Below are 24,392 nucleotides of genomic sequence, written 5' to 3' on the forward strand. Positions count from 1 at the left end.
GTGCTTAGTAGAAAAGGGAGAGTTCCTCCTATGTTTTTTTTTTTTTAACATATTATTATTATTATTATCATCATCATCATCATTTTTTGGTGAGGAAGATTGGCCTTGAGCTAACATCTGTTGCCAGTCTTCTTCTTTTTGCTTGAGGAAGATTGTCCCTGAGCTAACATCTGTGCCACAGTCTTCCTCTATTTTGTATGTGGGACGCCGCCACAGCATGGCTTGATGAGTGGTGTAGGTCTGCGCCTGGGATCCAGACCTGCAAACCCCGGGCCACCGACGTGGAGCGTGAGAACTCAACCACTATGCCGCCGGGCTGGTCCCCCCAGGGGTATTTTTATAGGCCCAGAAGTTGGGAAGCCGATTTACAATTTCTGAAATTAGATGTCTGGGAGCATCAGGTTTTTCATTGAGGGAACTTCCAGCTCTCAATTGGAATAGAACATATTAGCCACTCACCGGGGCTAAATATTGGATACTCTGGATTTTGTTTCCATATAGAAGTAATCCCATGTAAAGGGAGCCATGGCATTTCTGACACCCAAGACTCAGGGAGAGAACGTCCTTCCCTTTAGTCCTCTGATCTCTATTGTTGCAAGATTGGTGACTGGCTCACTGGTCTCTTCAGCCACCTCAGCACATGGCTAGGATCATGGGTTAAATGACTGTATAATTTATATCTAAACCAGACAGTTTTTGGAGTGAATAGGGGCACTATTAATAATTAAGCCAGGACAACAGATATAAACCAAGATAGTCCTAGGCAAACTGGATATTTGGTCATTTTAGCTAATAACCCCTTTCTATGTTGTCTTCCAAAACAAAAAGGTTTTATGTATTTTGGTATGTTAGCCCTCCTGATATTTCTATGCTTGCAATAGCAGCACAGAAATTCAGAAAGCTGTCTGCCATGTGTTTTACTTTCTAGTTTAGAAATTTCACTTTCATATTCAAAATCACTATCTATCACTGAATTCTATCTAGTCAGCTAAAAGACTATCTTATAAATTATTAAGTAAGCCCTAATGATTCTTGCATTGGACTCCACCAGCCAGGTAATAACCAGAGGGCGAATTCAAGGACGGAGGTGGAACTGAATCGCATAATGTCCATGCTGGTAGTTGCACACTCGGCAGAGACTGACTCCTGGGTCATTAACAGTATTAGAGTACTGCTTTCCTTTTCTATTTTGCAGTTATATTTAGGCTGTTGAAATTAAATTAATGGTGAGGACTCTCAACGTTCAAAATGACTTTAAATGAGAGTGAAATTTTTATGTCTCGTATGCCCTTCCCACTCTTGTCTTAACAGAAAAAAGCTTGGCAGGACCACAAGCGGGAATGCAAATGCCTTAAAAGCTGCAAACCCAGATATCCTCCGGACTCTGTGCGCCTTCTGGGCAGAGTTGTTTTCAAACTTGTGAGTATAAAACCTGTGCACCGTGCTTGGGTTTTAATTTAAGAAAAGCACTTGCAGTTGTGTGTATTATTCCTATTTAAGGCTGAATTTAAACCCATATTAAAGTAGGAGGTGGATTATTCCAGGGAGTATCTTAAGACAAAAACTTGCTCTTTTCCTATTAATCATAGCATCAGTGGCAGTGATGAAGTGCATGGCCCCTCTTTGAAGTCCCTGTGATCTCCTAGGAATAGAGACATAAGATCCTGTATTTGGGGCAGGAGATGCAGTAATGTTTATTCCTTTGCCTTTATTACTTTTCTACTGTGAACTAATGCACAGGGCAAGTACATAATTTTTTTAGTTGCCTCTTCAAGTGAGATTTTAATTGGATGATAACTAATATTAAATGGAAGAGTGCTTATCTTTTTTTTTAATAGCCAAGATTCGTTGAAATTATTTCTTCAATTCCTTTCCCTACTCTGCCAAAGCAGCCAGTGGATTCTGTGAAATCCCCCTCTGGTGACACTTTCTAGATTTTTTTTTGCCAGGCTTTAGCATGAATGTCTTTCTCAAATTATTGCAGACTCCATCTCCTTTCTGTCCTGTTGTTTATTGACTTTTTGGGGCTATAAATTTTTATAATAAAGGGCTTTAAGAATGTAAAAGTATGCTTATATACCTAAAACTAATACATTGTTATAAGTCAGTTATATCTCACTAAAAAAAAGTGGATTTGGAATACCAAATGGGCATTGTCTTTGGACTGAATATACAACATCTGTCACATATACTTACTACTATTTTCAGGTGTATATATTGTGTTGAACCAAAAAATAAAAATTTATTTCAAAGCATTAATAAATTCAAATCAACTTTGTCATTATGCATTTCTTTAATCACTGGATATTAAAAGTATAATTGCCATTATATTTGAGTATGAATTTTTTTTTACTTTTTTAATATTGAAAAGATAGAGACCCACTGTTAGAGCAGAAATGAGTTGCTTCAGAATCACCTGAGGTATTAGTTCTCAGTCTCCATCCCTGACCTACTGGATCAGAATCTAATGCAAAGCAATTGTAATAATAGCTACCTTCTGTTGAGCACTTACTATTTCCAGGCCCTGTGCTAATTGCTTTACATAATATACCTCATTTCATCCCTGCAGCAACCACCCAGTGAGTCAGGTGCTGTGATTACTCCTAAGTTTCAGATAAGGAAATGGACTCCTCCACTCAAGGTTAAGTAATTTTCCCAAGGTTGCACAGTTTGTAATAAATTCTCATTTTTATTCATCCATTTCTGCTTTTCTGTAATAATTAGTAGTAAAATCCTTACAGTGATTATAAGTCCGTGGTAGAGATGGGGTGAAAAATTTGAAAACTTTTTGTAAAAGATTTTTACATTTGGAAATTAAAATGTTGTGTTAAGACACAACTTAGATTTTATTTTAAAATTGCTACCGATTAAATAATTCAACCCTAAGAAATGATGAAGAGAGGGAATATATAGAAAATTATCTTTTTAATACTTTCGTTTAAATATCTAAAGACACTCAGACACATTCATTTATATATTGCGGCAATTGAAATTGTTTTTGGTGTTTTCTCCCTTTGCTTCATAGATGGAAGAAACACCCTCTGAATCGGAGAAGCTTTACTCATTTTATAATCTGGAGTCAAGTAAGTGATTGTCTATCAGCATCTTAAAAAGGAAAATTCCTATCATTTATTTGCTGAGCTGGGGAATTGCTTTATTTTTAACTTCGCTTTTCTGTCTCTTTGTTATGTGAGGCAAATCTAACAAAACTTTTCACGTTTTTATATACGACTGGCACATTAGCTTATTTAATTTATTCCAGCGTAGTTTTGGCCATGTGAGAGTTTGTACAAAGTGCCATAAAGGTGTCCAGGGTAGCCAGAGAAGGGAGTGTAACCCTTAGTTCAGTTGACAAAATAATTTTTCTTCTGTTTCTCTCTCCCTCCCTTCCTCCCTTCTTCCTGCTCTTGGTTTCTTTTTGATGTCAAGGAACAGTGATGTGAACGGGGTGGGGCTCAGGGCTCGCTCGGGGGGCGGTGTTCCAGGGAACATTTAGGTTCACTGGCCCTTTAGGTAATAAGGAATGTAGAAGGTACAGATGACTTACACTCTCTGACAGCACTGAGCGGTGTTCTTCTCCCGAACTACCATGGCAGTGGCCAAGCTACTTGGGAACACTGAAGGGCTTCCAAATCTGAGTGTTAAGTAAATGTAGGGTTTCTTTTTCTTTCATATTGGCACCGATCCTCTTCATTGAGGTTGTAAATGACTTCAACCCAAAAGTCATCAGAGCTCATGGAGTAAATTTGTTCCACAGTTTAATATTTCTGGATGGAGACAAATAAGATGATGATCTGGTATAGATTTATGGTTATGGGATCCTAAGTGCTAATGTTAATAAATTATTATTTAAGAAATCATTGGTTAATTGTTCTGTTGAACAAGTAATTTACATAAAATATGTAGACCTGTCATGAGCAACAGAGTTACGCTATAGTTCAACTTGATGTATCTTTTCAAGTGTTAATAGAGAACTAATTAGTCATTTTTTTCTTGTTATATTACTGCTAGACAATTAATATCTTTTGCAGTGAGTTTTACTGTTAACATTAGCCCTGCTTAGTAGCTCTGTCATACATGCTGCCTTAAGTGAAATGCTCTCAAATACTAATTGAATTGTGTACTCTTAGCCTTAACACCCTTTCGTGGTATAAATTAAAGTAAGTTTTTAAAGGAGTGATGTTGGCTTTGGAATTTTATCTTTCTGTTTGGGTTGAAGCAGCACCATTCTTGTTTATTCAATCTGGAAATGACTTGATATTGAGATTTTTTTTGGTTGTCTGTAGTTTCTTTTTGATGTACAGTCATGCATGTGCTGCATAACGACGTTTCAGTCAACGACAGACAGTACATAAGATGGTGGTCCTGTAGGATATATAGCGTAGATGTGTAGTAGGCTATACCATCTAGGTTTGTGTGAGTACACTCTATGATGTTTATGCAACCACGAAATCACCTAATGACGTGTTCTCAGAATGTGTCTCCGTCGTTAAGCAACATACAACTGTACTTTCTTGTGACAAATTCCACCTATTTGAACTTTGGCTGAACTTTTTAGTTCTCCCGTTCTGTTTTTTTTCCCTTTGAGAGCATACTGTTTATCAGTTAGTTGTGACCTTCTTGTAGATTGTTTCATGGACAAGTCTGCTTAAATTCACTGACTTAGGGGCCGGCCCTGTGGCTTAGTGGTTAAGTGCGCGTGTTCTGCTGCTGGCGGCCCGGGTTCAGATCCCGGGCGCACAACGACGCACCACTTCTCCGGCCATGCTGAGGCCGAGTCCCACATACAGCAACTAGAAGGATGTGCAACTATGACATACAACTGTCTACTGGGGCTTTGGGGAAAAAAGGAGGAGGATTGGCAATAGATGTTAGCTCAGAGCCGGTCTTCCTCAGCAAAAAGAGGAGGATTGGCATGGATGTTAGCTCAGGGCTGATCTTCCCCATACACAAAAAAAATAAAAATAAAAAAATTCACTGACTTAATAAGAATTTATGATGGTTTGAACATGTGTACAGGATGATATAGAAAATCTGGTAACACATCTTTACTGATTTTGGTTTTAATGCTTTTTTCATCTATATATTTATTTTGTTTTGATAGGTGTCTGATCTTATATTGTAGATGAAGTTTGTCAGAATTTGATAGTGTGTGTCTTGATTTGTAGTTGTCTAGAAATAAAAAGATACGTATTTGCTCTCTGTCAGAATGGAATCTAGAGCAGGAAATATCTACTTTAGCAGCTACCATTGAACACCTGAAAATTGTCCATTAAAAATTCACTGTGTGATTGTGCTATTTATTTTCTCTGTTAAAAAGATATCAACAAACTGACTGAAGATAAGAAAGAGGGCCTCAGGCAACTTGCAATGACATTTCAACATTTCATGAGAGAAGAAATACAGGATGCCTCTCAGCTGCCACCTTCCTTTGACGTTTTTGAGGCCTTCGCAAAAGTAAGTGTTAACTTTGGTATCTTTGCTAATGCCATAAATCAGCCTTTACTACTTATTTTGTTGTTGATCCGTGAAAATCCAGGAACCTTCATGCCTTATGTCACTCTCCTACCTTAATGAGTAGAGAATGGGAGAATGTACTGCTAATATTGAAGAGAGTATTACTTTTTCTGTTTTGTCAGTCTTGTTATTAATGGCCCAATGTTCATTGTGAGCAATCCAAGCATATTCTGAAAAGAGAGTATGCTTTCTTTTCTCCAAAGAAAGTAACATATTTCATCATTTCTTACTAATGGATTTAAGTTTGTCATTGTATTCACTTAGTTTTGTGGTGGTGGTTTCAGCAACAGAGGCTGTCTTTGAAGTGGAAAATTTATTGGAATCCATTTCTTGATTAAGTGAATTCTAAATAATATGAAAATATAACCATTTCTGATTTAAAAATAATTGCCTAAAAATCTGTTTAAATGTTTCAGGTCACTAAAATCCTAGATGGTGGACAGAAAATAGGTTTAATTTAATATTTCATCATGGTCTCTTGGTAGTGGCTACCTGAAGTGCTCTTTTTGGAAATGATTCTGAGGGTTTGTTTGGGCCCATGGAGAAGGAATGCACTGATGGATTCTTGATATCTACCCTGGGGCGGGGACAGAGGATCAGATATGCCCTCCGTTCTGCTGTGTGTTTGCTGTCCTTGCTTTCTCATATTGGGTTTAGGTTTGTTTAAATATTGATCACATTTTAATAACAGGTAAAATTTTACATTTGAGAGTATTTTGCCACTTATTTTACAATTTGTAAATGCACATCTAATGACAAATTATTTATCCCGTGAATTTTTTAAGGTATGTTTTATAATCTGCCTGTTTTCTAAGAATTTAAATGTGATTAGTGTGATACCTACAGATTTATTCTTGTTTTTCCCAAATGTATTTTTATTCTTTAGGGTATGTTTTTATGATTTTCTGATATCATCTTAGTGTTAAATTCTGGTTTGTCTATAATTTAAAATTGATTTAAAAATATAATGGTTACTTATAATGCATCTCAGAAGTTTCTCATATGTTTATTTCATATGCTTCTGAAATTTTTAACATATAGGTTAAAGTACTATGTGTACAATGTACCCCGGCTCTTTTGATATTGAACACTATACAAAGTGACACCTACTGAAAGATAAAAATACCTTATGATGACTGTAACTTCATTCCTAGTGTTTCCTGTTGTTGGAAAATGTTCAAGTGGTAATTACTGGTGTTATTAGAATTCATGAAAAATATTTTAAAGTATTATCTGTTGCTCAATGTTACATGTGAGTTATCTTACTTCTCTTGTTTCTTTTTAAATAATTTTAATCTCATGTATCTTAAAATGAAATTCTCTCCATATCATGTAGAGGGAAAATTCTGCCCTTATAATTAAGCAGATAAATTTTTAATAATATGCTATTCTTCTCCCCACATACTTGTTTCTGTTATTGCTACAAAAATAGAACATATACATGTTTGAGATTTTTTTGGGAATTGGACTCAGGTGTGTGATTTCTGCCTTAAAATATAGGTTAATAATCAGAGAGCAACATTAACCTATGGCCCCTGTACTTCCTTGTAAAAGTTTTGTTAATATTTTATAAGTTTTAGTTATATATTTAGTTACTTTTCTGCTTTTAAATTTGTTCTTAAAAGAGATCACTCTCTTCCTCCTCCTCCTTCTTTGTTTTTTTAAAGAGTAGAATAGTCTTAAATTAAGCTAACTGGTGTCCTGCAAACCTCAAGGATGAGCCACTGAGCTCATAACATCACAAGTGTGTGATGATGTGGATCATGACACATGCATTGGAAGTGGGTGGAGAATGCTGGGCAGAGAATTTTCTCCCTATCTATTGTCCCTCTGCCTATCTTACTGGCATAGAATTAATCAAAGAGAAGAAATGGGCACTGCAGAGTGTGTTGTCAGCTGTTACTGCTTCTGTATGTACAATCTGTAGTAGCTCTATGCTGACCTGCCTTTCTCAACCTAGTGAACTAACTTCTGATTTTACGCTTTGAAGAAGGCTGGCTTTACCTGGCTTCAATAAAGAAGATCCTGGTTTAAGTTTTGCATTTGGTCCCACTCATTTATATTCCTTCAGGTTCTCTGCAGGTATTAGACATGTTAAGCTTATGTTTTAGCTCATCTCATTGTCAATTAAGGCATAAGAAATTCTGAGAGCTTTTCTTAATTTGTTTGTATCTTAATTTTTTTTATTTTTGGTTATGGACTTTTTCAAACATATGCAAAAGTATAGAGACGAGTATAATGAACCCTCGTGTTTCCATCACCTAGTTTCAATAATTTTCAAACTTGTTTTAGATATAATATTTTTAATACTTAGATTTCACACAGATGTTCTTTTCCTTTATTCGGATTTCCAAACATTCCGTACAATTAGTCTTTTGTTGTCAAGCCTCTTGGCTTCCTGAGAGATGTTCTTAGTGAATTCACGTATTAAATTAAACAGACTTTGTTTTTTTAAGACCTACTGTGTGCAGACCACTCCTGATCCAAGGTTATAGAAATATTTGGCTAATTCTAAATCTGGAAATTATCTACCAAGGCAAAAAACTTCAGCAGGTCGAAAGTCTTACTTGGAGATGTGTGTATATTTATCAAACTTGCGCTTGCCTGGAAAGGAAAGGGGTCAGTGGAGGATGAGAAGGTTCTTAATCCTGAGAGCATGTTTCTTTCCCTGCTGAGCTGATAGCCTTTTCTAATAGAAGACCATGATTAATTCCTCAAAAGTTGGCAGTTTATATTTTGAGCACTCTGGGGTTTTCTGTTGGAAGATAGTGTGTATCTTCTGTGGGACTCTAGGTTCTCAGTACCGACTGTGCTTCTGCTGCTTGAGACTCAGCTTTATTTGGGAAGTGTTCTCTCCCATTACTCCAAAGACATCGTTACGTAGTCATTTTTTCAGTCATATCTCCAAGTGTTCCTCTTTTTCTCCACTTTCTTAGCACCAGGATTAGTCTCCCAGTCCCCACTCCCACATAAACACACACACACGAATAGCAATTGGCAAATGAGGTTTAGACTGTAGGAGTTTGTAGTATAAATATATTCTGTCCACTAATGAATTTGTTGCCTGACTGTAAAAATTACGTAGTGTGAGATGTAGGAAGGAGAAATTTTTCTAGAGGAAGGTATCAAGAAAGACTTCACATAGGAAGCAGAAATTAATGGCATGAATTTCAGAAGAGGGGATGGTGTTAGGAAACAGTTACAGACAGTGGTCTAGAAATGCTGGTGGGGAGTGAGGGGGTGCTGACTCCTCCAACCCCCTGGGCTGAGAAAAATATATTGACCTCCTCTGGAGAAGATTTGAAAAAGCAGTTGTTACCTGTGGAGTACATGTTTCAGTTATATTTAGTGATTACAATAAGAGTCTCTATAAAAGCATGCTGCTTAAAATGTTTGTTTTGGGGCCGGCCCCGTGGCTTAGCGGTTAAGTGCTCGAGCTCTGCTGCTGGCGGCCTGGGTTCGGATCCCAGGCGCGCACCGACGCACCGCTTCTCTGGCCATGCTGAGGCCGCGTCCCACATACAGCAACTAGAAGGATGTGCAGCTATGACATACAACTATCTACTGGGGCTTTGGGGGGGGGATGTTTGTTTTGTGTTAGGTGGTAATAGAAGATTAGTGAGGGTTGTGGTATCTCCAGAATTTTTACAAAGGGGTGCTGCAGAGTGGTGATCTGGTTGGATGGAAAGGCTGGAGTAATTTGCTTGAAGCTTTCTTTGCATATCAGGAGTTTTTTTTGTAATTTAGATTGTGTCTTACTTGGGGGTGTGGCTGAATGGCAATAAAAGTATAAGATGTGAGGAAAGTGGTGATTGCCACAGACAGTAATGACCGTGCCCAAAGTGTGGGAGATGTGCTGAAGATGTTTGTTAGTGAGAACGCAGGAGACACGTTTTATTTACAAGTTCACGAAAAATAGAAGCTGAATTCATCTCTGCTGGATCTTTTTCAGATTGTTTAGAGAAGAGAATACGTATGTCTCCATCTCTACAAGCCCCTCCTGCTTTCCATCCCCCACTTTTTTTCCTTCCACTTCTATTTTCAAGCAAAATTTCTGGTTAAGTTTGAAATGGATTATGTTGGTATGACAACTGCTATGGTTCAGTCTACTGATGGAGTTCTTTTTTTTTTTTTTTTTTTTTTTTTTTTTTTTTTAAAGATTTTATTTATTCATTTTTTCCCCCAAAGCCCCAGTAGATAGTTGTATGTCACAGGTTCACATCCTTCTAGTTGCTGTACGTGGGACTCGGTCTCGCGTTGGACGGAGAAGTGGTGCCTCGGGGCGCGCCCGGGATCCGAACCCGGGCCGCCAGCATCAGAGCGCGCGCACTTAACCGCTAAGCCACGGAGCCGGCCCTACTGATGGAGTTCTAAACATTTGCTACAAATGTAGAAAATGTATATACGAATAATAATAAATATAAACTTTAAAAGGTGGTAAAATTACGGTTAGAGAGAAGACAAATTTAAATGAGAAGCTGAATAGTATGATGGTTAAGTCACTTTCTCAGACAAGTAAATGAAATTCCCTCAACTTCAATTTCCTCATCTGTAAATGGGAATAATAATAATAATATCTACTTCACAGATAAAGTGAGGATTAACTCTAAAGCAGTTAGAGAGTCTGACACATATTATTAATTTCTACTACTGCTGCCCCCATCTCCCAGCTTTCCTTGTTCCAATATAAAACTTCAGGGTTTTATGGCTTCCTGTGCTGTCGCAGAGCCAGGCGTGCAGTCTGCCCGCGGCTGATTGTAACCAGGGTCTCAGGTGCTTGCTCACAGTTGTGCCAGTGCTGGTGTCTCTTGAGATGCTGAGAATTACCTGTCTGGTTGAGAAGAAATTTTGTAAACAGGAAATAGTGCCTTTACCCTAGTAGCTGGCTTGGTTTCAGCCCATAGCTATTGTGGAGAGAAATCATTTACTTTTTCCTGCATTCATAGCAACTTGATGATTTCGGAGTAGTTCCTTGGGATTTCACATAGGAAATGTGAAAATAAGCTTCCTATGATGAATGAAGTGTTTTTCACACATGCATCTTAAAAGGATGAAATTAAGTTATCTTAAGAGTTCTTTAGTTGTCACGTTATAATTCACTGAAATGACATAAAATGTATGGTATTTCTCTATTCCATCCCTTGAAACATACAATGATAATTATTGGTAATCGTTTTTAATAGTCTAACCTTAATGTCAGCAGACCTGGTTTTGGGCTTATTTTCTATGCACAGAATAGATTTTTATAGAGATTATTGTATGGGGTTCTAGAAAACGATACTTAATTATTTTTTCTGGAGTTATAACTTCCTTTTCTAAAAATGCATTTGGTAGACTGATTAGAATGTGGTAAGGTCTGAACAATAAAATAGAAAATGGGCTAGTTGCATAAACCATTTCAAAAACAGACATTAAATTGGAAGCAACAAGAACAAAAGTGACCTTTTTGACCACAAAACATGATTGTTAGTGTTTTCAGTGCTCTGCAAAGTACTTTTTAACTTTATAATATGGTACAACTGCCACAGAATTTTTTGATTAGAAATGTCCATCTGTTTGAGAAGATGTTCCCTCTCTTTTTCTTTCAAACCAATTAATAATTCTCCTGGTAGCATGTTATTTTTATTCTCGAGGGCACATATGTAACCTCCAGAGCTTGCCTTTCCAAACTCTAATTTTTAATGCTAGTAGTGGCAGCTGGCCTTGCAGTATACACTGTTGTTGTATAGATTAGAAAGTGAGGATTTTAGAGGTGTTTTTTGTTCTATAGTACTTGAATTTTACATTCAGTTTCATTCTGAGTAAATTCTTTTTTATTGGAGGAGAATTCTTTTTTATTGGAGAAGCAATGGAGAATGGGTTAAAACAAGAATCTTGCTAATTCATAATATGAAAAGAAATTGTCATTTAATATTTTTGTTTGGGATGTGTTAGAAATAAGACATAAGAGAACAATAATGATATTAATATTCAAGATTACATACTTTCCTTTGGATGGTATGTGCTGTTAAGACTTAAGAGTGTTAATAAGTAATCTATGTGATATTCTACCATAACCTCATAATTTTAGTAAAGTGTATAAATCAGCATGAAGGAAAAATTACTAAATAATGCTTTTTTGGGGTGCTTTTTATTCACTGAAGAATGATGTACCTCAGTAGAAAGCAAGAATGAAGTTTTTCATGATATATTCAGTTTTTAGTCTGAAATTTTCAGTTCTGTTAGCCCTCTCATTCTGGATATGCTCATGCTTTATTACTGCAGTGTTGCTGGTAAGCTAATTTGTGGGACGAATATTACCTCTGTGGTTTTGAAAGGTCAGGAGTGTGTGTGTGTTTGCCACTTGAGGGTTTCACGTTCATATAGCACCAAATTTGAGAGCCTTTTTGTTGATCAGCTCAGTTGGGTTTCACTACTGTGGCATGCTATAAAGTAGTAAAGAAAGCAATCTTTTGAATTAATAAAGTGATGAATTATCTAATTACAAAGTTGATGTGAAATGGCAGTATGATAACTTTGACTGCATTACTAAATGATCCCAGTGACTGATCAGATGTGCCTGGGTTCCATTAAGGAAAAATATGCCATTAAATATTTAATATTAAAAGCGAGCAGACACACCAGGATTGCTAACCTCTAATCACCGGGGTGCATGAATGTATACATTTGGAGGTGGCTGCTAGATGAGACATCTCTCTTGCCTGCTCAGAACAGCTGCTGGAAGACTTAGTTATGGGGATTATGCCTCTCTTTTGGTTTTAAGTAAAGCAGGCAAACAGCCAAGATACTATACTGCATGCAGATCCTGGCATTCTAATTATGAAATGCTGATGCATTTATGATTTATATGTTTTTCCTTTATTACAATAGATTGAATCTCTGAGTAAATTCAAGAGACAATTATTCTCAAAAATGTTCTTCCAAGTGAAGTGACATTTGTAGGACACTTGGGCTTTCAAAACAAAACAAGCCATGTGTTTTTGATGATGATATTTATGATCATGTTCTTCCTGTTTTAGCCATTCAGTTAATATTGCTCTTCATTTATGTGTCAATAACCGATGATGAGTTGGTGTATGTTTATCATAGTTAAAGACCGGATGCCAGCTAACTTCTGAAGTTGGGAAGCATGGTTAGTAAATCCTTAATTGGCATTTTTATTCATACCTGTGTTGGTCACTGTTAATTACTATGTAAGGATAATGGTTTGATTAAAACTATTGATGGATAAATGTGTTTGCCAAACCTTGTTTCCTTATTTCTTGGAGTGTATTACTAGCCGTTAATTCAGATAGAGGTAATATTTTTAAAATGACAATATGTCATTGTGAAATGGCAGAGGTTACTTTCATTGCTTTGGCCTTCTCTTTAGAGGCAAAAATCTTTGCTAGAGTACTGTGTCTCCCTCCTAGAGTGTGATTTTCTTAGAGCCAGGAATTGCATTTTATTTATTTAGAACCTGTGGCAATCTTCATAGTATTACTACTATCTAGGTGTTTAATTGTTTGCTGAATGAAGGAATACATGAAAACTGTCCCTTTTCTGTTTTATGGAGTACACTTTGTTAAAGATATTTAGAAATTAATACATCACTGTAAATATACAAGACTAGGTAAAAAGAAATCTTTATCATGGTAAAATTCAAGGAGTTCAGTAAGTTAGTTGATAGCTCAGAATCACAGAGGCTGCAATTATCCTAAATTCTTCAGGAAATGATAAATCATTATGTTAATTATTCCAGAGTTCAGCAAATCTTTTCTGTAAAAACCTACATAGTAAATATTTTAGGCTTTGTAGGCCAAGAGGCAAAAGTGAATTATTACTACATCATGACGATTTGTATTGCATGATGAAAGGGTACTTACTTATGGTCTCTGTGACAACTCCTTAGCTCTGCCATTATAACTGAAAGCTTCTATGGATAATATATAAGTGAATGGGCATGGCTGTGTTCCCATAAAACTTTATTTATGGACATAGAACATTGATTTTCATATAATTTTCACTTATCCCCAAATATTCTTCTTTTTATTTTTCCCCAACTATTTAAAAATGTAAGAAAACATTCTTAGCTTGCAGGCTGTGCAAAAACAGGTGGTGGGTCATATTTGGCCCATGGACCATTGTTTGCCAACCCTTAAATTATTCTTTGTAAGTCAGAAAATTTTTTTGTGCATGGTAGGAAACAGTGTGCTATCAGAAAATTCTCGAATTAAAAAATAAAAGGATAGGAAATATTTTGTCTGCTACCTTCTAACAAGCCATTAGTTCTACCGTTTTACTTTGCCAGTCACATTTGTAAGCATAGTATGTATACAATTGTTTTTTGAGTTTATTATTTTTTTTACTGTAAGAAAATTTAATTCAATAACTTAATAAATGTTTTAATTCCATAATATAGTAGAAGAAATGTAGCATTTCACTAAGAATTAGGAAGAAGTAAAATTGTTAAATAGAAAAAATGTCTACTTAGTTTATTAATGTCGTCTAGTACTTAAACTGTCATTCTTAGTGTTTTGTTTTTGTTTTTTTTAACTACAGGTGTTATATTTTGTTATTTTGCCTTTAAATGAAATGTAAACATACAATTTTCTAGTAGAATTACTTTTGGCTTATAACTCAGGTTCAGAAAGTTTTTGTTTGATTCTTCAGATATTTTTCTTAGATTACAGATATTGCCCTCAGTCTTTACATTGTGGTTTGACTATTTCTATTATGAATGAGAAGGACCTCTCATGGGAGAAAAAAATATGTTTTAGAAGTTTAATATCAATAGTAATGAAAAATTTTGATAAACTGCTTGGTTAAATTTTATAACAGGCAGAAACAGTGATAATTTGGTGGCAGAAATTAGATATTGCTATTTGATGTGGACTTGGTATAACAAAGTTACTTGGTATATTCTGAAGATAAGCAAGTGAATTTGGGGATGGCTTCTCTAAGCCAGACAAAAAAATGTATCCTGATCAAGAGATAAAATAGCCTCACTACTATCTGCAAGGTCAATTTTCATTAAAATTTTTATTTTCAGTACCTAGTGTTACATGTTTAAAGAGACATGTTCAGATAATCATTTATAAAGTATGATATCTGAAGGACAGAAAGCCCTGTCGTATTAGGCAAGCTGACTATGGCTCAGTATCTGGACGAGTTTTATCATTAGAGGAGTCCAGCGATGTATCAGGCCACCCTGGCACAGATTGGAGCTACCTGTCCCTGGAAGAGTTTCATTCGGGATTAGAATCACAAGCCAGGAGGTGTTACCTCCATGGGTATAAAGTAGGGAGAGTTGATATGTAAAGTGCTCTTTTTGGGGGGGGAGGGTGAGGGGGGGACCCCTCAGGAAGATTGGCTCTAAGCCAACATCTGTTGCCAGTCCTCCTCTTTTTGCTGAGGAGGATTGCCTCTGAGCTAACGTCTGTGCCCATCTTCCTCTATTTAGTATATGGGACACCGCCACACATGGCTTGATGAGTGGTGCATCAGTCTGCACCCAGGATTCGAACCTTCGAACCCCGGGTTGCTGAAGCGGAGTGCACAAACTTTAACCGATATGCCTCTGGTCCGGCCCCTGTAAAGTGCTCTTTGAATTTGAGGTATTCATGGTACATCATGGAAGGATACTGTGTATCTTTCCCCATGCTCTCTATCCAAGTCCTGCTTATTCTTAAAAGTTTCAGCTTAAATCTGGTGAAATCCACCTGACTAGGATCGATCTTTCCCTGTTGTAAAATCAGTAGTCACTGGTTTTTTTCTATGCCAACCATTAGACAATTGTGAGTATACTCTATTTTTATTAGTTACATGTCTGTTACTACATTTCCACTTAGATTGTAAACTTTTTGAGAACAGGAGTCATGTTACCTAATTCCTTTCTTAAGCATGGTAGAACCATACAATTTTAGGGCTGAAAAGATCACAGAAGCTATCCGGTTTCATAGCCTCCCCACTCCCTCTCCTCTTCCTCTTCCCATGATACATCAGCTGTGGCTCAGAGGAGGTTAGGTTAGGTAGTCACCTAGTGACAGGACAAATGCTAAAATTTAGATCTTTTGAGCTCAGTCTAATGCTCTTTTTTCTAGTTGATGGCCAAATGCTCAAGCACTAGCTTCTAAGTAGAAGCAAAAATGTGACAGACAACAGAATGTAACATTACAAACAACTTTTGAGCAATTTCTGTTCCTTATATATTTTCCTGTGTTATTGAGATGTAATTGACATATAACATTGTGTAAGTTTAAGCTGTACAACCTGTTGCTTTGATACACTTATGTATTGTAAAATGATTCTGACTGTAGGGTTAGCTAACACCTTCGTCATGTCACATAATTACCATTTCTTTTTGTGGTGAGGACATTTAAGATCTACTCACTAGCAACTTTCAAGTATAGAATACAGTATTATTAGCTATGATCACCATGCTGCCCGATAGATCCCTAGAATGTATTCATCTTATAGCTGGAAGTATGTACCCTTTGACCAGCATCTTCCCATTTCTCCCACACCCCTTGATTCCTTATATTGAATGTTATCTGTATAAAGCCAGAAAATTAAAAATAAGTTACACCATAGGATTACTCTTACAGCATTTGAAACTAGATTAGATTGTCTCTATAATGATGAATTTCAATCTCAGAGATTCTATATGGCTGTGTTTAAATGATTGTGGCTTTCCAAACCAGCTGAATACTCTTCCTTCTGATAACACAGTTATAAACAGAACTGCTTTTTTACATATTTGACAGTATGTAGATTTGTCTTGTATTCCTCATTTTTTGTCCCATACTCAACCTGGAAGCCGATAGATATTAGACACTGGTCTTTGTCTTACATCAGTAGATCAAGGGACAATTGAGAGATTTATCACAAGTTTCCCAGAGCCGTACTCCTCCAATCTTATTTTTTATTTTAATTTTTTTTACTCTACATAGTACTTTAACAAATATAATCACATTTATCTCCTACAACAGCCCTCTGAGTTATTATTGTTGTTGTTCCTTTTGCAGATGAGGAAATGCGTAAGGTCACACTATTTTTAAATAAAGGAGCCAGGGCTTTGACTCGAATTTTCGAATTTTCCCCATCCACCATCCTGCATTTTGTGTTCTGTTAGTTCTGGGTTAGAGCTCTCATTATGAACTGTTATAAGCCTTAGGAACAAAATGCTGAGTGAGAGAAATGAGAATATTTGATAAGATTTCTATCACTAATACTAAAGTATTGCTATAGGCAAAGCTTTAAATTATTCAATTAGGATTCCTGCTATTTGCATACAGGTGGCACATCATGTCTTACACACCTCCTCTCTTTCATGTATTCAGATCTAAAGAAGTGCTGGTAGGGTGGGTGGGAGGAGTGTGGGTTTTTCATATCAAATGTTTCTGAACTGACGCTGCCACAACTCTGTCTGAAAATAAAGATGATGAAAATGGAATTTGCATAGAGTTAAGCTAGTTTTTGAAATCTGGATTCCACAACCTTGAAGTACTGAATATTGAAACATTAATTATTCAGGAGCCTTCACCTTGGGTCTGTGTTAGTTTTCAACCCATTATTGGACGTGCTTTTTCTTATGATTCTATAAATATTTGCATTTACAGATTAAAATATTTTATAATGCCAAAGAATATGTATGCAATAGAGAAGAAAATCCTCTTTGGCCTTATTGGCACCTTTTTCTTTTAGGGGTATTTATTTGACCTTAAAATTTATGCCTGATATTAATGGCATAGGCAAATAATTTAGAAATATTATTTTTGAACAAATACTTGTCAAGTTGAAGAAAAGCATTGTAACTACATGTGACCAGACTTGGCAATCGTGGGCCCTATTTCAGGTTTAAGTAGCATTTGTTTTTAGTTTGGATGCTTATAGGAAAAATTTATTAAGGCACTGTTTATACAGAGCTGTTTCATAAAGATCAGTTGAATTAGGATCAGGATTAAAAATACCCTTTATAGCACTTTCTTTCCGACCCTCCTTCCCCCCACATTTTGTTGAAATGGCAGACAACTCAGCATCTGAAGAGGCCCATGTGACTGACTTACTCATTGGTGTCCTGGGGCCTGTTTCGTCCTTCACAGCCTTTCAGGGGCTCTTGGTGTTTCAGGTTTAGAGCAGAAGTTGGTCAAGTATGTTGTTTTGGTGCCTCAGAAGTCTTTTGTAACAGTAGCTGACTGTGGGTTTTCCTGTTCTCCATTTCTCCAGGATTCCAGAGAGCAGTACCCACTTAAACCTCGACTATGCAGATCTTCAGGTGTGAGATTGTCCAGCCTCTAGAAATCTTTCAATTGGCTTCTGTGGCATGACCTGCCCCTGATTCTCCTTCTGCCTTTCTTACCGTTTTCTAAAAAGCCACCGCTTGCTGCCTCTCTTGTTACCTGTGGAGCGACGGTACTCCACTGCCGTGGCTCGATTGCCTGCCTGTGGCGGAGAACACCAAAGCCTCATCTCCAGCCTTGCCCTTTCTTCTGATCTCCAATCCCATATTTTCTACTTATTAATAAAAATCTTCACGTGCACAATCTGTTTGAACCTCAGATTCATCAGGAACAATACTTAAACTCTCTCTTTTCCTCAACAGGATGTGCTGCTTCTCCACGTTTTCTATCTTTTCTCTCGGCATCACAGTCTCCTGAGTCAGCCATGCCAGGACCCTCAGGGGTGCCTCTGATTCTTCCCTGTCTCTTTCCTCCTATGTGCCCTGTTTATGCTGCTTCTGAAATCTCTCTTTGTCCTTTTCTTTTTACACTTCTGGCCACTGACTTAATTCTGGCCCTTTTTATCTTGCTAAAGTGGCTCTAACTAATCTCTCTGCCTCTTATTCTTTCCCTGGATCTCAACCCATTTTTATAGACTGCCACTAGATAGACATTTTTGTAAAAAACAGATGTGATCGTTTGAATCCCCTGCTTAAAACTGTCTGTTGATTCCCTACTGCCTATTGTATAAAATCAAGGTTTTAAAATCTGGCATTTGAGAACTCTGCAGGCCCCATCCTATGCTACTTTCCTGGAGCTAGGTGACTGTGCGGACAGACTTAAGTAACTTGCCGGGTGGAACCATTTTCCTAGCACCTTGCAAAGTAAATTGCAGTAATTCCATCACTGGATGCTTTTACTCCTTTACATTGTTGCATTGTCACTTGCATTATGCTTTTACGCCTTCACATTAGTGCATTATCAATGTGTTTCTTCAAACTACCAAAGCCTGATGATATCTGAAGGACTGTTGCTATGACAGTAGCAAATAAATGTAGGCAGGGCAGGCCCATTCTCTCGATAGGGAATTATTTTTGACAGGCTAAGGTATTTTTGAGCCAATTTGTAAAGATATGAGAACACACAAGGAGAGCCCAAGAAAGCCAGTGACAAGTCAGCAAGGCCTGGTTATGGTTTGTGTGTGTGTGTAACGGTGTAAGCAGGGAGATGGAAATCACTGTGTTCCTCTGGCTCCTAAGGTAGTGTACTTCTACATTAAGTCATTCTGATTTGACAGAAGAAGTTTAGCTTTGAATAACAATCTTCAGCAGTAGTTGAGTGGGCTTCTGCTTTGTCAGCACTGCTGAGTTTGATAATTAGATAATTATAAGGATGTGATCAGATTTTGGAGTTCCATTCCTGGAAGATATCCGTGTGTTTGCTCATGGTTGTCAGGCAGGCTTCTAGCCTTTCTTTAGAACAATGACAATTACTACAAGGATAATTTTTTTGTTCTGAAAATATTTTCGTCATATCAGTGAGGTTTAGATCATCTTTCTCCCTTCTTACATGCTCAAAATCAGCAAAGAGAAGCTTGCAAAGTCCTTGCATTTTGTAGAAGCAAGACATTATGCTCTATAGTTAAAAATTGTTTTCTTTTGTGGCTGGCCCCGTGGCCTAGTGGTTAAGTTTGACATGCTCCGCTTTGCAGGCCTGAGTTCAGTTCCTGGGCACAGACCTGCACCACTCATTGGTGGCCATGCTTGGTGGTGACCCCCATACAAAATAGAGGAAGATTGGCACAGATGTTAGCTCAGCGTGAATCTTCCTCAAGCAAAAAGAGGAAGAATGGCAACAGATGTTAGCTCAGGGCTAATCTTCCTGAGCAAAAAAGTAAAAAAACATTATTTTAGTTTATGGAGTAGAAGGGTATTTTTCACATGACAAGGAGTGTTTAGGCTTGGATCATTTGGGTATTTAAAACTTATTTTGAAAACAATTTCATGTTTTCAATTACAAAATAATATGATGTGTCAGTAAATGTGATCATTCACATATTTACCAGTAGTTATCAGCATTAGTTGAGTAGGATTCAGAGAACTCTAAAGCTTTGCATGTGTCATTTCCCCTAACAGCCAAGATTCTTTTCCTAATTCCAACCTTTCCGTATATAGTTCCTTCCATTCTTCCTGGCAAATTCCTTTTCATTCTTCAGATTCTCTTCAAATGCTCCCTCATCTAGGAAGCCTTTTTTAACTCCCCTAGACATGTCCCATTATGACAGGAATGGGAAAGTAAAATATATTTATATAAAATATAAATGGATAAAAAAAATAAAAGTAGGCATTTCTATGATTTTATCCCTCCAGCCCGGTGCAGGAATCATGATTTGGCCAGTTTATCACAAAGGGGATAGCCAAAAGCTCTGGTCCATCAGAATTGAACGGTTGCAAAAGATGAGTGGCACTGCCTCGCATCTAGACATTTTGGAAATCTTTCCTCCCAGTCCATTCATGTCATTCTGTCTTTTGAGGTAGTTTTGTCTGATCATTCTGGTCCTCCATGGAGAATCAAAGGATTAATGGTTTTTGAAAAAGCCTATCTGCCTGCTTTTTTCTTGAAAAAAATTTTTAATAGAAAAATTACTTCTAATTATCTTTATAACAAAATAATAACATAGGGATTAAATGGTGAGTTGTACAGTGTATTTTTTCCTAAAAGTCTTGCTTGTAAGTTTAATTTCTGTAAATACTCCATCAGGTTATGTGAACTAGGGAAATTTGGAGATTAGCAGGATCCTATTATGAATCTTTTTGTGGCGGAAGGTTTATTTTGGTAAGCTCGTTGCTCTGTTTTAAAAACCTGGATTTCCACATGTCGTGTCTGGTTTTCCCCAAGGCAGAGTACATTTGTGATTAGTTAAATCTGCCTTTTTTTTTTCTTTTGCAGGGACCATTCGTTTCTTTAATGGACTTCACCAAATTCTTGGGTCCATTTGCACTTATATTTCTAGAATTGGGTGAGATCTGCCTTGCTTACCTGTAATTCAGAGAAAGAGTGTACTGGATTGGCTTTTAAAGTCTTTTGGCCATGAAGTCACTCAGCAAGGGGCTTCCTCTTTTCCAAAACCTAATTAGTGTCCCTGGGATCATTTCCATGTGAAATACCTATTTCGCAGTCCAGCTGGCTGTTTTCTAAATAGAATTGCAAAGTCCAATAACTTCAACAGGTTTTTAGATTGACCACAGTAGATACATTGCATGAGAGACAAAATAGACTCCTGAAAATTTGTACCTGGCAAGTAGAAGAAATAAGGGTAGTATTCACACTGCCTTTTATCTCAGGCAGCCATTCAGTTCAGCTATGATGTATTTGATGTGTTAGAGCTTTTGGCTATTTTATTTATTTTTGCGATAAACTGGCCAGTTCATGGTACTGGTGCCTGACTGGAGGAGTATAATAACCCAAGTGCCTCTTGTTATGTTTTTATCTGCATATGTTTTATACTTTGACTTTTCCATTCATGTCATAATGTGATAATATGTTTAGATAAATGCGTTGTTTTACTAGAATTTGAGCCTTTTCTGTGAAACGGGACGCCGTGAGAAGAGTGTAGGCCAATATACTTATTAACATTAAATATTTTTGAGCAATTTAAAAATACTTATTGATTTTAGAAACAACTTTGATGTTCTGTTAATTATATTAACATAGAATGAATGCTTTAAAAGACTTTAGTGTAATTAAGCTTTTAAAATCTTAGGCAAATAAGTAATTTTACATTTTACTAGATGAATACTAGTTTGAGTTATTTTTGTGTTGTTTTTTTTAGAAGGTTGACATTACAGTTCTTTCCATTTTTATTTTTAAATGACAGAATCCCAAGTATGTGAAATGGTGATTAATTCTCGCACATTGAAGTTATTTAATCGTTCTTTGCCTAACAGCTGCTTTCTATTCAGTACATTGAACATAAAATTCTAGAGTGCCTTTGTACTATCATAAATTTTAGATGTGAACCATTCTTCCTCTTAAGTATCCTATGCTATTGTTGTTTGGAATTTGTCAGTTTGGTAGGCGGTTTTTCCAGAGATTGCAATTGTAGTTGGCTGGGAGAGCATTCTTCTGGGACTAAATTCTTTCCCAATCCCTGTATGTCACTGTGATATTTAGGATTATGTACTGGCAGTAAAGAAGTGGGGGAAAACTGGGTTTGACTTGTCATTCCTAAGCTCCCTTTATTTCTAGAGCATATTGGAGAAGTGGGGAAATAAGGTCAAAACAAAGCAGTAGAATTCTTACTTGGATATTTTAGGTCAGAAAGAACTAGCTTAATAAATGTCAGCTCAACAAATTTGTGTTGACTTTCTATCCACAGCGCTATGTGGAGAAAGAAGGATAGTTAAAACTTAGTTTCTGCCCCTTCTGGTCGGTGACATAAAAGAAATATATAAATAACTTAAGTATTATATTGAAAGTTCCTTGAAAGCAGCACTGTGCCTTATTCTTTTTTAATTTTGCATACCATCCTCAATACATTTGTAGGTGCTCAGAATATTCTGTAGCAGACTATGATAACTATGATGGGAGACTTATGTGGGCGATTTGTTGTGGGAGATCATTTGATTTGGGCCTTTGACGGAAGGTATTCTAAGAGGAAGAGTCAGTGCTGACTTCCTAGAATTTAGCAGCCACTCTTCCAGATAGGCCACTGGGGACCCTGGAGCTAAGGGTTAGGCCGTTATGACTCTGGGTGCCAAAGGAGGAAGCAAGCCAAGGAGGTTTTTGCTGCTGGTTTATGCTTAATGAATGTGATTATTTTTGGTTAGGAGCAGTTGATTTAGGATTTTCCTTAAAACTTACACCTGAGGGTGTTCCAATGCGTCTCACTTGCCTGTGGGAGCCTCCACCTGCCGCCTCCTGCTCCTCCTGACCCTGATGGGAATCTCTTAATTCATGAGGGCAACGTTTTCAGGTGGGAAATTTGTCTGTAGGCTTTTGCTTGTTTATTTTGCTTTCTGTTTTCTGTTTTTCAAGATAAATTGAGAGGGATCTTTAAAAAGACATGAAGAGAAAGAGTAGCTTTAGGTGTCTCAGAAGCTGCGGTCTCAGGTAGTTTGGGATCCATGAAAGAAACGAGTTTCAAAAAGCAGATGGCCAAGAGATGAAAGTTCAGAAGCGTTAAGGGGGAATAAGTTCAGCATTAAATTTAGCAGTTAGAAATTCACTGGTGTTATTTTTATTTATTTATTTTTTTTGTGAGGAAGATCGGCCCTGAGCTAACATCCGATGCCAATCCTCCTCGTTTTGCTGAGGAAGACTGGCCCTGGGCTAACACGCATGCCCATCTTCCTCCACTTTATGTGGGACGCCGCCACACTGCGGCATGACAAGCGGTGCGTCGGTGTGTGCCCGGGATCCGAACCTGCCAACCCCGGGCCGGAGCTGAAGCGGAGCTCGTGCCACCGGGCCGGCCCCTCACTGGTGATATTTTCATTTTTTATGTAGACTAAAAGTGTGAAGACTTTTATTTTTCTGCTTCAGAATAGAAGCTGAGTTATTAGGCTTTGGTATTTTTACCAAAATGATAAGTTGTTTCTCAGAATGTATTGCTCCTAATGAAAAACTGAGTTATTCTTTTTCCTTCTTAGGAGAAAATCTGCCCCCTGTATTAGAACTCGAAATTACTTCTATTTGAATTGGTTTGTTAGTTCATTGGCCTGAAAATCAGCCAGTACATTCTGAAGTATTTCTTGAGGAGCTACAGAGTCATGGTGATTTAGGATTTGACAAACTTGGTGACTGTGTTGTGTTCTATAATGAAAGTATCCAGGATGAGGAAGAAGGAAAGTCAAAATGGTCTTATCTGAGTAATTGTTTGCTTCAGTTAATCCTTTGTAAAGCTTAGTTTACACTATTAACCTTAAAAGTGGTGCACAAATTTAATTTTGGGATCACTTATACCTTAGTGAATTGGAAATGTAGGTTTATTTTTATGTATGTCGTATTATACTAAAGGCACTAACTAAAGTGATTATCCATTGAAAAGCCATACCTGTTAGTGGCACCATTGTGCTGTTAAGCATTTACTCACCGGCAGGCAACGTAAAAATGTAAACCAAATTGTGCTGTTTTGAATAGGAAGCTGCTTGAATGGCTAGAAATGTTCATGTTTGTATATGGAGAATATAGTTTTATTCATGAACATTAAAACAGTAAAATGTATCTGTCTCAAGTTAAAAAAATATTTTGTAGGAAAATAATGGCACAGCTAAGGTAAAGCTTGAAGATACATTCTGTTGAATGTTTTTAACTCAACTCAGAAATCTGTATAAACCTTCAATTTTGATCTGTAATGAAGGCAGGAGAGAAATATATTTTGTGGTGCCACTGAGAGGGTTCCCCCCATCAGTGGGGTGAGTACCTGGCTCACCTATCAAGTCTAGCTCTTTATAAGCCTGAAGGGAACGAGAACTTGAATAATTTGGTTTGGTTGAATGCTGCCATTCGATATCAGGAGCATATTAAAGAGGAGAGTTGGGGTGTTAAATATCATACTCACTTATTAAGACAAGATAATAGTTGAAAAATCGTAGGACAAGCTAACTTTGTATACTTTTTAAAGAAGGGGGCCTTCAAGTATTTTTGGTTCTTTCATATTAGATTTTCTAATTA

The 24,392-nt window shown here is 37.0% G+C and overlaps 1 protein-coding gene across 5 annotated transcripts in view; it reads left to right on the plus strand.

Moving 5' to 3' along the window:
- SMYD3 (SET and MYND domain containing 3) overlaps nt 1-24,392 on the plus strand; it is a 736,966-nt gene that overhangs the window by 188,402 nt on the left and 524,172 nt on the right. For 4 of the 5 annotated variants that reach the window (XM_087424455.1, XM_087424454.1, XM_087424456.1 and 1 more), the window contains exons 3-6: nt 1,312-1,419; nt 2,570-2,641; nt 3,026-3,083; nt 5,321-5,457. In XM_087424455.1, coding sequence (XP_087280581.1) covers nt 1,312-1,419; nt 2,570-2,641; nt 3,026-3,083; nt 5,321-5,457 — 375 coding nt within the window. The remainder of the gene's footprint in view (nt 1-1,311; nt 1,420-2,569; nt 2,642-3,025; nt 3,084-5,320; nt 5,458-24,392) is intronic. The other variant, XM_004439574.3, reaches the window with a different exon arrangement.

The sequence above is a fragment of the Ceratotherium simum genome, chromosome 36, assembly GCF_057802395.1.
Source record: "Ceratotherium simum simum isolate JZ-2026a chromosome 36, ASM5780239v1, whole genome shotgun sequence".
Lineage (NCBI taxonomy): Eukaryota > Metazoa > Chordata > Mammalia > Perissodactyla > Rhinocerotidae > Ceratotherium > Ceratotherium simum.